Source organism: Xylocopa sonorina, chromosome 3, assembly GCF_050948175.1.
Source record: "Xylocopa sonorina isolate GNS202 chromosome 3, iyXylSono1_principal, whole genome shotgun sequence".
NCBI lineage: Eukaryota > Metazoa > Arthropoda > Insecta > Hymenoptera > Apidae > Xylocopa > Xylocopa sonorina.
In genome coordinates, this window is record NC_135195.1 from 11,201,293 (window position 1) to 11,215,886 (window position 14,594).

Below are 14,594 nucleotides of genomic sequence, written 5' to 3' on the forward strand. Positions count from 1 at the left end.
TCAAAGAAATACAGTTTCTACCTTCGTGAAAACATCGCACGAACTTATTGGACAAGGCTATTTCCAATTCCAATTAGCTTTTTTCACCGTCCCATGCTGTTCTGTCTTTGAATGGCGGTTCTGTTTCTCCGCGATCACGCGCGTGCCAAAGGAAATATCGTGGCGGAGAACAAAGCGCGACCCAGGGGCTGTTCGCAGCGGAGAAAGGTCGGGAAAGCTTTTTGCGAATAAAACGCTGGTTACGTTGCAATGGAACACGTTCAATAGGGTCTGATCCATAATGAAATTAATCCGCGGCCATTGTGAACGGCCGTCAACCGGTGCTGGTTGCCCGTTTCACGTAGTTTCGATCATTCGATTCACCTGCGCGCGAACGTAAATTCTTTGTCGCTAAATAACGCTTTCGTGGAACTCGATAAAGAAATTCGCTGCTATCCAACGAATTTTAGCGCCGCGTGTTCCGCGAATTGCGAGAACCGGCACGGAATCGTTATTTCGAAACGGGATCGATGTTGCGGTAAACGCCGCTGCCGCGATTTAAAAATCACCAGGCGAAGTTTTACAGACGCGTGTAATTAAAATGAGAATTCAACGGCAACGGAGATAACGAGCGGTCACGTGCAATTATAAGCGAGAGGAAATTCGGGTGAAATTTGTTGGTAATTTAACAATTTATAAAACGTGATACTTCGTTCTGTTAACCGACTGTATCGTAAATGAGTTTGAGGCTCATTAAAATCCGCGTTTCAGATGCGTTAATTATTTGTAAATTGTACCCTGTTCGCAGGCGGAATTTCCGCGCGATATTTCGTCGCGGTTAAAGATATTTTAAACGCGAACGAACTTTTTTAACGAAGGCAGACAATTTTTATCTACACGCGGAGTGCTAACTTGGAGAGCACGAAAAGACTCGATCGTCAAAAGAGGTTTTTATTGTACAATCTTTGCGCTTCACCTGTCCGTGGAATAACTTGACCTTTCTCTTCAAGATTAGTTTTGCATTTTTAATGACAATGCAAATGATTAGATGACCTCTGTTTAGTTTAGTTCTGTGGTCGTACGAGAAAAATTGAGATAAGTACGTAGAACGTTGAGAACTGCAAAGAGCTGAAGCTATAGCAAACTCGACGAAATTGAACGAGAAAGAAGAAAACGAGGAAAGATTCTAATAAAATTTCGCACTAATTTCTGTATTAAATGTTTCGTCGATCGATGGAAATAAATCGCGACGGAATTGAATTGCTTTCCGGGCATCGCACGAAGTTTCGTATTACACGGTGCAGAAGAAATTGTCAAGAAAGACGCATCATTAAAGCGACGAGGAGTCACGGGAAATGTCGGATGCGCAGCTCTCGAAGCAATTCAACTTCCGCGAGCGTTAGTAGCGAAGAATCGGCCGCACAAAAAGCCACGCTGAATCGAAAACTTCCTGCTCTGCTTAAAAAATCGCCATTCTTCGAGAAGCGCCTGAAGGATCTCTCGCGACCTCGGCTGTTTTTAAATTTTAAATGCGCCGTCGCACGCCTCGTCGAGTATCCCTGGCTTCTTTATCGTCGACGTCGACGTCTCCTTCCTTTTCTCCTTCTTAAGAAAAAAAAAAAAAAAAAGAAACGCCAACCTTCCGAATGAAATCTGGCGTCAATTTTTCTAAAGTTATCGTCTTCTTATTACTCGTATTCAATGTACGTAACAACATTTTTATACAAATATAGGATATGCAAAATTTAATCAGAGATTTTAGTGTTCTGGAGACTCTGGAAGTGATGGAGTTACAAATTATCAATTTCGAATGTTACAGAATCAATATTTTGCACTTTATTTTGAGAATCTAATTTCGCATGGTATCTTGTACATCAGTGCAGATATTATTGGAAAGAGAGAAACCTATGTCGCGGTGGAGGAGATTAGACGAGCACGTGGGTAAATTCAATATTTACGGGAGCCGTCCGCGCGCGTAATCGCGTCGCAATTAAGAGCAGCGGGATTCGATTATATACTCGGCTGTTCTCGACCGTGCGCCGTAATTACCGGCGAAACCCGTAGAAAACGAATCGTGCGGTTAGAACGGCTGCCAAAGTGATAACAAGCCAATTACGTCTGCGTTTCGCCCTTTCGACGACTACCGCTGGTGCCTCCTCGAAAAAAGGGCACCGCGCTCCAAAATCGTTACGCCAATATTTGCCATCGCAGTGTTCCATCTAAAAAGAATTACTTCTGCTAATCGATCAGTTTTTACTGCGAACCTCTCAACCCTCAAATAGTACACGCATTCTACAACTAAATTAATTAAATTCTTACAAAAATCACTCGTGTCCTCGAAATTATTGAACATCGCTATCCTTTAACAGCGTTGACACTTGAAAGCAGGAAGGTTGCGAGGTTGCGCGATAAAAATTTTTTAATAAGAACGCTCCAGAGCAAAGATACGATCGTCTCTATTTCCCGCAGGAGGAAATTCAGGGTATTCAGATCACGGCTAGTATTGTGATTCACAATAAGAGAAGTGTCGTTCAGATTGCAGCGTTCATTAGTGCGCCTTTTGTGTAAATAAATTAGCGTCCGTGCAATTACGTTTTGCCAGGGCGAACCAGGACAATTGCTACCATTCCAGAGACACAGCACGGTGCCCGACCTGCTGGTCATAATTTCCAATCAATTTTCCGCAGCGAGGCTGATTAAAATTATCGCGACGGTGCTGTTTATTCGCCGCTAAAATCTGAAACTGATCGGCCGCGCGAATAGATTCGACGGGACTATATTTTCCTGGTGTCATCCGAAAATTTCCGATAGACGCTCGCGGCGGTGGCCCCGATTCGGCTCGCAGGAATTTTTCAGCAGCTCGTAAGCGAGCGAAGAGGCTGCGCGTTAAAATAATAAACAAGTTGGGTAATTGTTCGGGACAGCGGTGAAATCAACGGTCCCCCGCGTTCCGTCGCGGAACTTCCGTATACTGCATTAAAGTTCATTCCGGAAGTTTCCCGTGAAACTCGCGAAAAGTGGCGAACAGTTCGGAACTGTATCCCCCGGACGTACTCGGGAACACTTACGGACCGTTTTACCGGGAATCGTTCCCGGACGTTTCCAGATTAAAAATCGTAAAGGGAAATAAACGAGCGATCCCGCGTTAGTTCGATCCGCTCCGTGCCGGGGTTCGATTACTTTCTGATTTACACGCGGCGGAAGATCGTGTAATTCATTCTCGATCCCGGTTTTACAACGAGTTTTACAACGCGGTTACAGGTCGGGACCTTTCACCGTAGTTGACGATCCGTTTAATTGAATCTTCGATGTAACAGCTTCCACGTACGATTCGTTCCGATCGTAGAGCTTCCTCGTACACTTTCGAGACAAACTTTCCCTGTTTTACGACTCGGTTGTCAAGTGCAACGTCTGAGCGTGCGGCTGTTCGAAGCACTTGTTATTATAAATAAGTAACGACCGCATCAGCGTCAGAGCCTGCGACGATGCCTACCGATTCAATGATGGACGCCTGCTCGCTCTATCAATGCAATTAATCTCTCCATCGGTGCACGTTAAGAAATTCAACGGCTCGTTCGATAAACGAGCGAGTCGCGACGGTCTCCGTTAACAGAACAATGGTGGAAACAGCCGATTGTTGCTCGCGAGTATCTGCCGGCAAAGGGCTTTGTACGTCGTCCGCACGCCGCGGACTAGTTGAACAGATTCGCCTGGGAAGTTGGTACCGCAACTATGGCTGCGCTATGCAGAGATAAAAACACGAACGTTTATCACCCGAACTGGGCTGCCGTCGTCGCTGCTTGACTGACGTTTTAATCGAGTACGCGCGCAGGTTGGCTGAAAAAGGGCGCCGCTGTGTAGGTTGCGCGATTCCAACCCCCCTGTCGTTCACGGAGTTGTATACCTGAAGTTACTGGTTCGCGAAGTACCATTATCGCGATTTTCAATCGAGTATGCGTATACAAATAGACCACGGAATAGAGAATCGAGATAGATTGTGGTACACGATTTTCCCTACTCTGTTTGCGATTCCTAATAACAAAACTGCCGTATGCGTGAACTCAAACGTAAACGTTGAAATAAGAATATCTATCTATACGTTCGATCTCCATTTCTAAAACGATAGTTTGTTAGTTGAATGATCGTGGACTATCGACCGGGTGCTGTTTAACTTTTCAAGCAACGGAGGGTTCCTCGCGCCATTGTTGGTCGGGTAAATCGAGGTACCCGCAATCCGTTTTCGATGCGGCAGCCTCGTTTTTCATCGGTGTAAATAACGAAGAGGCCGAGGCGGTATGAATCTCTCCATTATTCGCGTCCGTTAACGAACAGAGCCCGATAGAGTCCGGTTTGAAATGCGATAACGAACACTGGGAGCGTTCTGCTCAGATTTGATCGTTCGTTCCATTGATTTCCAGGGGCGCACTGCTACAGCGTGCTGCACGGTGGCAGCGGGAAGAATGGCAACGTTCACCAGAACAGCCTGGACGAGGCTGGCACACAGTCGGGCCCGTACTTCGACGTCTCGAACTCGAAGAACGTGACCACTATTCTGGGCAAGACTGCGTACCTGAACTGCCGCGTGAAGAACTTGGGGAACAAGACGGTAAGTACGCGGTCGAAATACGCGATGGTTACCTCCTCGCGAGCTCTCTCTTTCTCTCTCTCTCTCAAACTATGAAATTTCATCACGAAACTTCCTATCCTTATTCGACTATATTTTTGAATAGCCACTTTCGAGTACTCGTCCCGAAACGATAGTTGAAAGTAAACTTGGAACGTATCGAACCTGTACGACGCGATTCGACGCAACGGAAGCTATTAAATCTCGTGGAATCGTCGAGTCCACGTGTAAAACATGGCGAGCAATGGCTCTCGTGACTCGCGGTGGATCAAACATTCATAAACGCCTATTTAGATGTCGATTGAATCGTCGGAGTCGCGGGGCTGGGCGCTTTGAGTTCGATCTGGGTCAACGACGGGGAAGATTAAGAGCCCTCGATTCACAATCCGACAGTCCAGGGGCTACGTCCCGTATTAATTATTCAGGGTTAACCCTTTATGTTCGACACTTACCGTATTATCCGGCTGGGCCGCGCGGATGTTCGCGAAAGACTATCCTTCCTGCCGCGTCTCCCTATTCATACGCCATAGCGGGGGAAAAGTTCAGCCGAGGATAAAACGCGGATCGAATCGACGTTTCGTGTCCGCCAGTCGGATGAAAAGTGGAACGAATTTCAATTGCAATTTCCACGCGTGCGATCCGGACGAGTAATGGTGTACAGCGCGGATAGATGGTTACCTGTACAGCGCGGTCGATGCTCGAACTGCAAGTTTCATAAGGAAAGTTCAGATTTAAAATGCAACGTTGAAATACTACTCGCGACCAGGTTAGCCCTGTTCGATCTGGGGAAAAAAAACCTTCTCGATCGCTCGCGCAAGCGTTCGCACGCGAAAGTTTGCCATTCTTGACAAGCGACGTCTCTGTTATAAACAGAAATCTTTACTTTTCAAGTGAAAAACTTTTCCGATTAAATGCGTGCATAGCGGATTTGTCGAAGCAGCGATATTTTCCAAGGTAAATGGCTGTCAGTTCGCCGATAAACTCCAGGACGGCTTAAAAGCACCGTGCAAACGGCGGTGGCGGGTAAGACGCGCGGAAATTAAAATAATTGCCGCGCGCATTTGGCGCTCAAAGGGGGTAAGGGGTGAAACTAATATCGGCGAAAGCAACGGCGGCCGAAGGTGGTCGAGCAAAAACCGTGGACCTCCATCACGGAGATGGGCTCGCGTGTAAACGTTTTTCCCGGCGTGCTGAGTGCAGGAAAATATCGAGTGTCAATATTTTACCGGCACAATGGATCGTCACCTGTCTGTAGCAAACTCCACGGGGATGCATCGGAAGTGCGCTTGCCCGCCACGAGCCACTCCACGTTGCCGTTCAACAAAATGCTACTGGTCCACACGGTGTGTCTACAATGTTTATTCATGCCGACGACTCCCTCTCTCTCTCTCTCTCACTTTCTCTCTACCCGTGCGACTCCATTTCACACTTATTAGGGGCCATTTAAATTAACCGGGATGCATCCGTTACATCCTTTCAGAAGGACAATTCTGCACACTGACTACTATATGTTCCTTCTCTCTCTCTCTCTCTCTCTCTCTCCCTGTGTTCGTTTTAATTTTCCCTTCTTTTTCTGCTGTTCAATTTATGTCGCGCAGAGGAGATATGATTGTAGTAATTTAATGGTTTCTTGTTTCATTAATTTACAGCGATGCCATTGGAACGATTCTTCACGGGGGGAATATCGTACCAGTAATAATAAATCACCAAAGGCCGGCGGTGGTTTTTGTAAAGCTTATAAATTATTTTCCGGAGCCCGACTCTTATACACGGGAATAAGATACACACAAAGAGAGAACCGGTGGAGGAATTCGTGATCGTAATTCACGTGACCATGTTTTATGAGATTTTTACTATCACCTCGGGGAAGATTAGATCGCATGAATTATTCTAGCTCCATTTCACCATTCACGGGCAACGAAAGGTGTAAGGGGTAGCCGTGAATATAGTACGTTCTTCACCTCAAGGAATCAATTAATTATCTTTACGAGATACCGCTGTTATTACGGTTTCAATACACGTACGGGCATCGAACGTAAAAGGAAGGAAAAATAATAAAAATCTCTGTGCCGCAGTCAAGCAGTTCGCGCGGCGAAAAATCGACGCGGAAAAAGCAAACGAGTCGACGGGCAGAGCTACCTTAAGCCGAGCTTGTCCCGGTTAATCCGCGGATTGAAAACACGGCCCATGCTCGAAGATTCGATGTTCGTCCGCGGAAAAAAAGTGGTATAACCGCGTCCGCCTCATTCATATGTATGACATAACCCAGTTTCGATTGCGGCCTGCTCGAGAGGACCGCGTTGCCTCGGCACTCGTCCTGTTCCGTGTGATACGGTCAGTTTCTAACCGCGGAGGGTGGCTCGCGAAATATTAACGACGCTCGCCTGCGATCGTTCGTTTTTTGATACACGCGAAAAACGATTGATGAAATTACTCTGGCTAGGTAAATACTTGACGGTCGTTGAAGCTCCGTCTGTAATTGGATACAGTTGAAAACCTAGACCCGGTGGTCGTCGAGCGCTTTCCAGGGTTGAAAATATCGGGTTTTAAGGTTTCCAATTGTGCCACGGTTTTTTTACCAAATTTTAGGACACGTGCGAATTAGATATTGGAGGACCTGGTGTTGTAAAACTACACGCAACGTTGCGTTTTCGGTGAAAAAAATTCGAGATTCGAGCGTTGAGGAAGGAAGGGATTTTTTCAGGGGGATGAAATTAGCCGGAAACTTGTTGCCAGCGTAAAATTTCTACGGGTGGTAGTTGAGCGATATTCAGCGACGATGCGACCAAGTTTATTCCGCAGAGTACACTTTAGTAATTACAACCGAGTTCGGGTATTTGATTTCGAGATCATGTTTGCACGATCACCCATTAAAACTTTCGAAGAGTTGAAATTCGATCTGCGGTGGTGTGTGCTGCGTCAAACGAATCTGTTGGAAGTTTGAAAAATTCGAAAATTTTTTGGCCCACTCGACACAATCTGAAAGGGACTTTCTCGTGTTTTACTTCAAAATTGCATTAATTAATCTTACTCTGGAACCCAAAACTTGAACGTCTCCGTTTGGGAATATTTCTAAGAAAAATTCAATCGGACCAACTTTGATTCACCAATGTTAGCCGCGATATTAATTGAGCAAAAGCAGGTCGAAAGTAAACAACATAAGGCATTGTGAATCCTATAGAACCCGCTCGAAACGAGAGTCAAACTCAGCAACCCTCTCATTTGCCAAGGAAGACACGAGCCTCGATCTGACTTACATTAATTCAACATCAAAGCAGTAGCAAAGCATTTGACGAGCACGGGTAGAAGAGCGACCGTCTCGTCGAGGACAAAGAAGTAAAACCAGATGGAGTCAGGGCGCGAAGATATTATAGTTAGGATCTTCGCGTCGAAGAGGCAGACGGGGCGAGGGTTATCCAAGAACGTGGAATCCTTTGAACCACGGGGGAAGCCCGTAATGAGCACGCGAGGGGCGAAGGGTCTCGAATAAAATTTCATCAGTCGCGATTCAACGTGACAGTACGCAAAAGGCGACCGGTTCGGTACACCCGATATCTTCGTTAAATCCTGGACGCGGGGGTTAACCTGATTCTCGAACGGACGGTCGTATTATCGAGGGAGCATCGAAGCCGTTTGTTCCTTTGATTCTGAAATTCGGACGACTCGACTGCGCGGAGACTCAAGCGGATTTCGAAACGCTACTGTAATGGCTACTGCAACGCTGCTTTCGTCGATTCTAACAAGGTCTCGGTCGGAATCTGCGCTTACCGAAACGTTGAATATCAAATCGAATTTTATTAGAATAAGCAAACTTTGATATAACTCGAACAAAGCAAACGAGTCTGCCCACATCTCGGAATTCTCTTCTCCAATCCTTCGTCGTTCTCCTCCTCGCAGCCCCATTTCACCCCAACGTGCGACTTCCAACTAATGAAACGCACGCTCGTACTCCGCGATCTTTGTACACACTTCATACAGCAACATTATGGCCGCTTAGAAACGTTCGTACAGCGAGTATCAGCAGTGGCACATTGACGGATCGATGCTGGTATGAAAATTACACGAACGTCGGGTGAAAAATACAGCGACGGTGGAACGAATAGCTGAACTGCTTAAGGGAAAGAAATCGTGCGAACTTAATTCCGCGGCATTATTGATTCAGGCTTGTTTGCGCGCGAAGAGAACAGTGTTGCGCGATACTAATCTCTAATTACGGGGCGGTGTGCAACGCGTGCTGAAGGGATATAATTATTCCTCAAAGTTACGGGGTGTCTTAACAAATTACTACCCTCTACTTTCCCTTCTTTTCCTTTTCATTACCAAAAATTGAAGCGTTGATACTCTCTTAACGTTTCCGTTTTCTCGCGTTATAATATCCACGCGTCCGCTTCCTTTACTTGACTCTGCTGCTTCGCACCCTTACGCAACTAACACCCCCGCGGCGCACTTCGCAGCGCGTGTAACAGCCAATTTCCCACAACTCACGGCGCAGCGACGAAGGTCTACTACAGTTTCAACTGGAAAAACAGTCCAACACCCAAGTACAGACGCACAGAGCGTGCGAATCGTTGAAAGAGTACCCCAGTAATCGGACGCCCGCGATATCAGTTTCGCGTGCGACGCACCCCCCCAGCGAAAGCCGCGACAGCGTCGAAAACAAAAGTGGCCGCTGAACCGCGACGGAACTCGCTATCCGTATTCCGGGGCCGGCTCGCCATTAATTTTCTATTGTACCCGCGCCCAGCACGCGGGGGTGAACGTTTCTATTTATCCACACGGTCAGCGGCGGGTGCAGTCGCCGCGGCATTGTCAGCCGGGGCACGCGAGCCCGCCATCAACGTGATACGAAAACCGGATTCCAGGCACGAATCGAACGAAAGGAAAAACCGAACCACGGCTATCTCGCCCTGCTCGCTGGTGTTCGATCGCGTTTTCCACGGAGGGTGGACGCGGAGAGGTTCCACGACGAGGCAACTCGATTCTACCAGCTGCTATTAAGCGTCGACCCGGTCGTGGTCTTCGATGTAGTTCCGCGTCCGTTCGAGTCCGCAGTCGATGAGCTTCAAGGGACGAGATGAAACTGGGCTGCGTAGGGATGAATGCCGATGGGGGTTGTTACAGTGGATACAGAAGTATTGACAGCGCTTGTGCGTCCAATGAGGCTTGTTTCATTTTTCGAACGTCGGAAGTTGGAATTTTTTTTTGCGCGCGCGCGCGAGAGTATCGTTACAAAATGGTAGCGCGACGAGTGGAGTGCGATGTATAAGTGAATGCAGCGATGCGTGCAAATACTTTTTGTAACGAATCGTTTATTTATCCGTAGTCACGGATCGCATCGATTTCATCGGATATTGTTACGAATTCTGGAACAGCGATGCATCACGGGTGTGCAGCGGCAGTTTACTCGTCAAACAGAAATAGGTTGATGATGTTACGTTTTTCGTTTGCGCGAATCGGTATCGGTATATTTTCTGAACGATACCAACGGGAAGTTAATCTAGATTACCTCAAATATTTGTGGCTGAACAAAGTGAATTATTATGTATTATCGCGGAAATAAACGCTGGGTAATCTTAAATCGCTCTTTAAATGCTAATTTTAGTTATTCAGTTGAAAATTACACAGTAGTCGATAATTAGCCGTAATTCTTCAGCGTTTAGGTGTGGGTACCTTTAGCGACAGGTATACGATATTCATTTATTCGCTAAAAGCTTTCGGTACTTATCTTCGATAGTGCGCTGTTTAAGTGTACTCAAAATTCAGGTTGTGTAATCGTAATTGTAATGAAATAGTTAATTGCAAAGGAGCTAGAATTACGTTACCATATAATAACAACGCAATAACAATATAAATACAATAACAAATTAACATTGCCAAGGTAACATTTAATAATCCTGCAGTTGAACGTGAACACCAGCGAAATTCGACATTGGAATTTTAAACAACTTAACTCGGCATTCTGTCGTTTATAATGCAGTCATTGTCTGTTACTTAGTCGCGATAAAGAAGACGCGTTGCGACGTTAATAACGTATCAATGCTAATGTTGGAAGCGGTATCGTGCGAAATTTTCACCGTTCCACTATTATCCTCCTCCTCGTCCAACGGGTGTGGACAGCTGGTAATTCATCGCGTCCTGGCAAATTGGGTCGAGTTAGTTCGTCAGAATGTCGGGAGGACGCTTCGAAGAGGTTTCGTTTGCGAAACAAAGGGTGAGGAAGACGGAGGGACGAGAATCCGTGATATCGGTCACCTCGCTAAATAGCCTCGTGTGCCACAGAAACTAGCAACCAGTACGTATAAAGTTGTTGCAAGTTCTCGAGATTTTCCGCTACCCTTCTTCCTTCATCTTCGATTTTCGATCACACTGGAAGGATCTCATCGTTTCGCGTTCTCTTCTCGTTTCTCTTCCACTCCGCGTGTCGCTGGGTTTAACGAATACTCGCTAGACAGTTGTTCGTATTTCTCCGACATGCATATTCATTAAAATGTTAGTTCTGTAGCATAAGAACGAGTAATGATGATTAAGCTTTCCTCTTATCTGTTTCTCTTATCGATGCACATTTTACTTACCAAGTAAAGCTTCGAGGTCATAAACAAAGATTGCTCGATTACCTCAAACCGTCCAAAGTGAAATCACACCATAAATATTTACGGCTCAATTAATCGCGTGGTATGTTTGCGCTCGCGACGTTTAAACTGTAAATTGTATTTAAAGTTATATATCTGTGTATAATTTTTACGAGGAGTTTCCTTGAATACGATTGCGCATACGCGATCCGTGCGAGCGAGCGATAAGTGTCGTATCGGAGGATGACACTGTTAAATTCATCGAGAAGTACGCAAGGTTAATAGAAAGGGAATGAAACGTCCATTGCCCGTTTAACGAAGAGGTATTTAACGACTCGAAGAAAATGCGAAGATATTTATCCTTTGGAAGATTAATGCCGGCCGCAACGGACTTGAATAATTTGATTCGCAATCGCTGAAACAATTGCATAAAGTTCCCAGCGAGTCCGCTCCCGCTTAATATTCTCCGATGATAAATGGACGCGCCCGCCATTTATCGTGTCCTGTAATTAGTAGTCCTCCGGCTGAGCGCGCTCGCGTGCTGTGTCTTATCGATGGTGTCTTAATAATTGTTGTAACAATCGCGAAAAGCAATCTATCTCGCGTGCACTCATCTCTGGATCGCGCGACGCTTTTTTTCTCCTCGATGTCACGAAGGTGCGTCTTATTGGGGCACTTTGCTAATTTAAATGACAAAATCGAAACGATAACTGCCTCGCGTAATGCTACGCGATTTTGGTAGAAACTGTTCTTCGTAGAAATAATCGTCGCGACATTTTTGCACTGTCCAGAGGGGGAAAAATATGTAACATCGTCGAAAACGAGATAAATTTGTTTCGAAATAGGTGTAGTTTACGTATACGTAGGACAACTGTGCGCGTGGGACGAAAAAACCGCGCATGACAGCGGGGGAAATTAATCAGAGTTCCATCCCGCCCCTCGTTACCGCGTTTCTAACTCGTTATTTTAGGATTTATTGTTCTAAAGGTTGCTCTAGATAAACGTACGATGTTAATACATCGCGGCACGGACTGGAGGATATTACCTGGCCTGTTTTTCCAGAAAGAGGTGGTATATGGTCGGCGGGTAGTTTTTGCGGCGCCCTCCAATTAAATTCTCTCGCGAGTTACTGCTACCACGGCCTGTTGCCGGAAATAGTGCGTTCAATTTACATTAAATGTATTTCTTGTACCGGAACGTGGTCGCTTGCCCGTTACGATACCGAGTTTCGTTTCAGTTTTAATGCATCGCGATTACCATTTCGCTATCGATTAGCAGACAGCCACACGCGGATCGCCGTTCTCCACTTAAATTTGTAACAGTCGAATGCCCAAATACACTTGTACTCTAATTACAGTATCGCTGGTACGAACGCGTTGTTGTCTATCGTTCTCTCTATTAATCCGTACCGTTTACCTAACCTAACTAATCTATCGCGCTATTATTCTACCGTCCATCATCATCGTGCCACGCGTAATCCCCGTCCCCCTGAAAATGGAATCTAAAATTGGTTACCTCGCGTAGCTACACGCCAGAACAGCACCCCTTCATCCGCAACCGCAAAACCCCCAAACAATAATTCCCCTATATCGTTATCGTCCTGCAGGCGTAATCCAGCGCGAGAGCACCCACCGTTCTCCGCGCCCTTCAGCGAATTTCTTCCTGCTTTCGATTCCAGGTCGCCTGACGGGTCTTTCGTTGTCGCGATCGTTGTGCACAGAGCAATCACTCCATCCGATCGAACGAAAGAAAGAGAAGAGGTGAGAGAAGAAAACGTTGGATTCGTCCCGCGGATCGCGCGAGTCCGGCGCGTAATAAGAACCGCCTTAAAGAAATTACTGGCGCGGCGGGCCGCAAAGCGCGGCCGCCAGGAAGTTTATTAAACGGGGTTGCCACCAGGCGAAGGTACGAGCGAGCAATTTCGCCTGCGGAAAGATTAGTTCACCCAGCCGCTCTAATAATCCCATAATGTATCCTGGGAAAGGGTCCCGGCGCGGGAGAAAAATCGACGTAAACGGCGGACGGCTTCCGGCCTTCTGAAAATTCCCGCGATCCACTCTTTTAATAATTTATAGATTATCGCCCTAATCACCAGCCGTTTCCTTACCCCTCCCCACCGCCGTTCTCGCTCCCGTCGTCGTCCATCCCTCCTCGAGCGGCCGGAAATTGCTTTTCCTACAATCTACTTACAAGGCCCCGTTCAACCAAGTATTACTGCGTAAACTATTACACGTTATCCGTTGGAAGAGTGTGATTAATAGGATTACGCTGCATGGTAGAGTTCTTACCGGCTGTATAATTTACACCGTTGCATTATATTCTACTGTAACGCGTACCCTCTGATAGTAATTTTACACGTATCAGGGGTAAGTTGTAACCTGCGTGTGAGATTAGCAACTGTATTATCAGAGCAATCACGCTGAAAAGGAGCAGCGCGTATCCCATTTTGACGCTGACTTTGCTGAACCAGAATTTTTAACTGCCTCTCGTTAAAACACGTCCCTCGCATCCCCATCTTCCATTCTTTCTCCATTCCTCGCGTTTCTTCCCTCCGACTAAACGTCCTCGGATCAGAATCGTCGCCTCGATCGTGCAGAAAGGACTATGGATTCGCAACAAACGCAAATCCCTCGATTTAAATGAAGCCAACGAGGTACGCGAAAGAATGGGGTGGTAGCGCGCGCGCGCGCGCGCGCACACACGTGGGCGGACACGTATAAAGCGGCGCAGGAACAATGTGCATGGCGCGCAGCCAGAGGAAGCTGCTGTTACGACGACGCCGATCCGTTCGCGTGAGCACGATCACGGTGAAGGAGAACAATGATCGCGATGACGATGCTTCTTCAATTAAGGCCGCGCTCGCTCGAGAACAACGCTACGTGGACACGGACGACTGCGAGCGTTCCGTTGATGCGTGCGAGTGTCTGTTTTCGAGGGACCAGGATCCGCTGGACGGTGAACGGGCTCGTTATCGCTTGTTGCACTAATTTTCGGATGAGATACGGAGGACGTACAGCTCTGCGGTTGCCAGTCGCTAGCCGTACATCTGTGGAACAGAGGTATTCCATCGTACGAATCGAGATTCTAAATTAATATTTCCACGCGAGCGTGGGTTTGTTCTTATCAGTAACGGCTCTTAAAATCTGTCAGAGGCATATGCAACGACTGTTGTTCGAATAATTTGAGATACGCGAAGGATAATCGCGCAGGACACGTTCAGTTACCGCCTCGCGTTCGTCATTTCACCCGCTCGCTCGCTCGCTAATTGTATCAAAACAATCTCGAGAAGCAAGGCACGCTAATTCGAGGCGATCTACGGGTGGTACGTATTCTTGCACGCTATCGCGCGAACGAAACGATCATCCCTCTAGCGGCGCGTCTCGTTCATCCGGTTCCGGTGTCTACGGACCATTCCCGAAACG

The 14,594-nt window shown here is 46.8% G+C and overlaps 1 protein-coding gene and 1 long non-coding RNA gene across 5 annotated transcripts in view; one reads left to right on the forward strand and one right to left on the reverse strand.

Moving 5' to 3' along the window:
* LOC143422285 (neurotrimin) overlaps positions 1 to 14,594 on the forward strand; it is a 264,124-nt gene that overhangs the window by 156,769 nt on the left and 92,761 nt on the right. For all 4 annotated transcript variants that reach the window (XM_076892835.1, XM_076892836.1, XM_076892837.1 and 1 more), the window contains exon 3: positions 4,398 to 4,585. In XM_076892835.1, the coding sequence (XP_076748950.1) occupies positions 4,398 to 4,585 (188 nt within the window). The remainder of the gene's footprint in view (positions 1 to 4,397; positions 4,586 to 14,594) is intronic.
* LOC143422297 (uncharacterized) overlaps positions 1 to 14,594 on the reverse strand; it is a 346,242-nt gene that overhangs the window by 21,059 nt on the left and 310,589 nt on the right. The window lies entirely within an intron of this gene.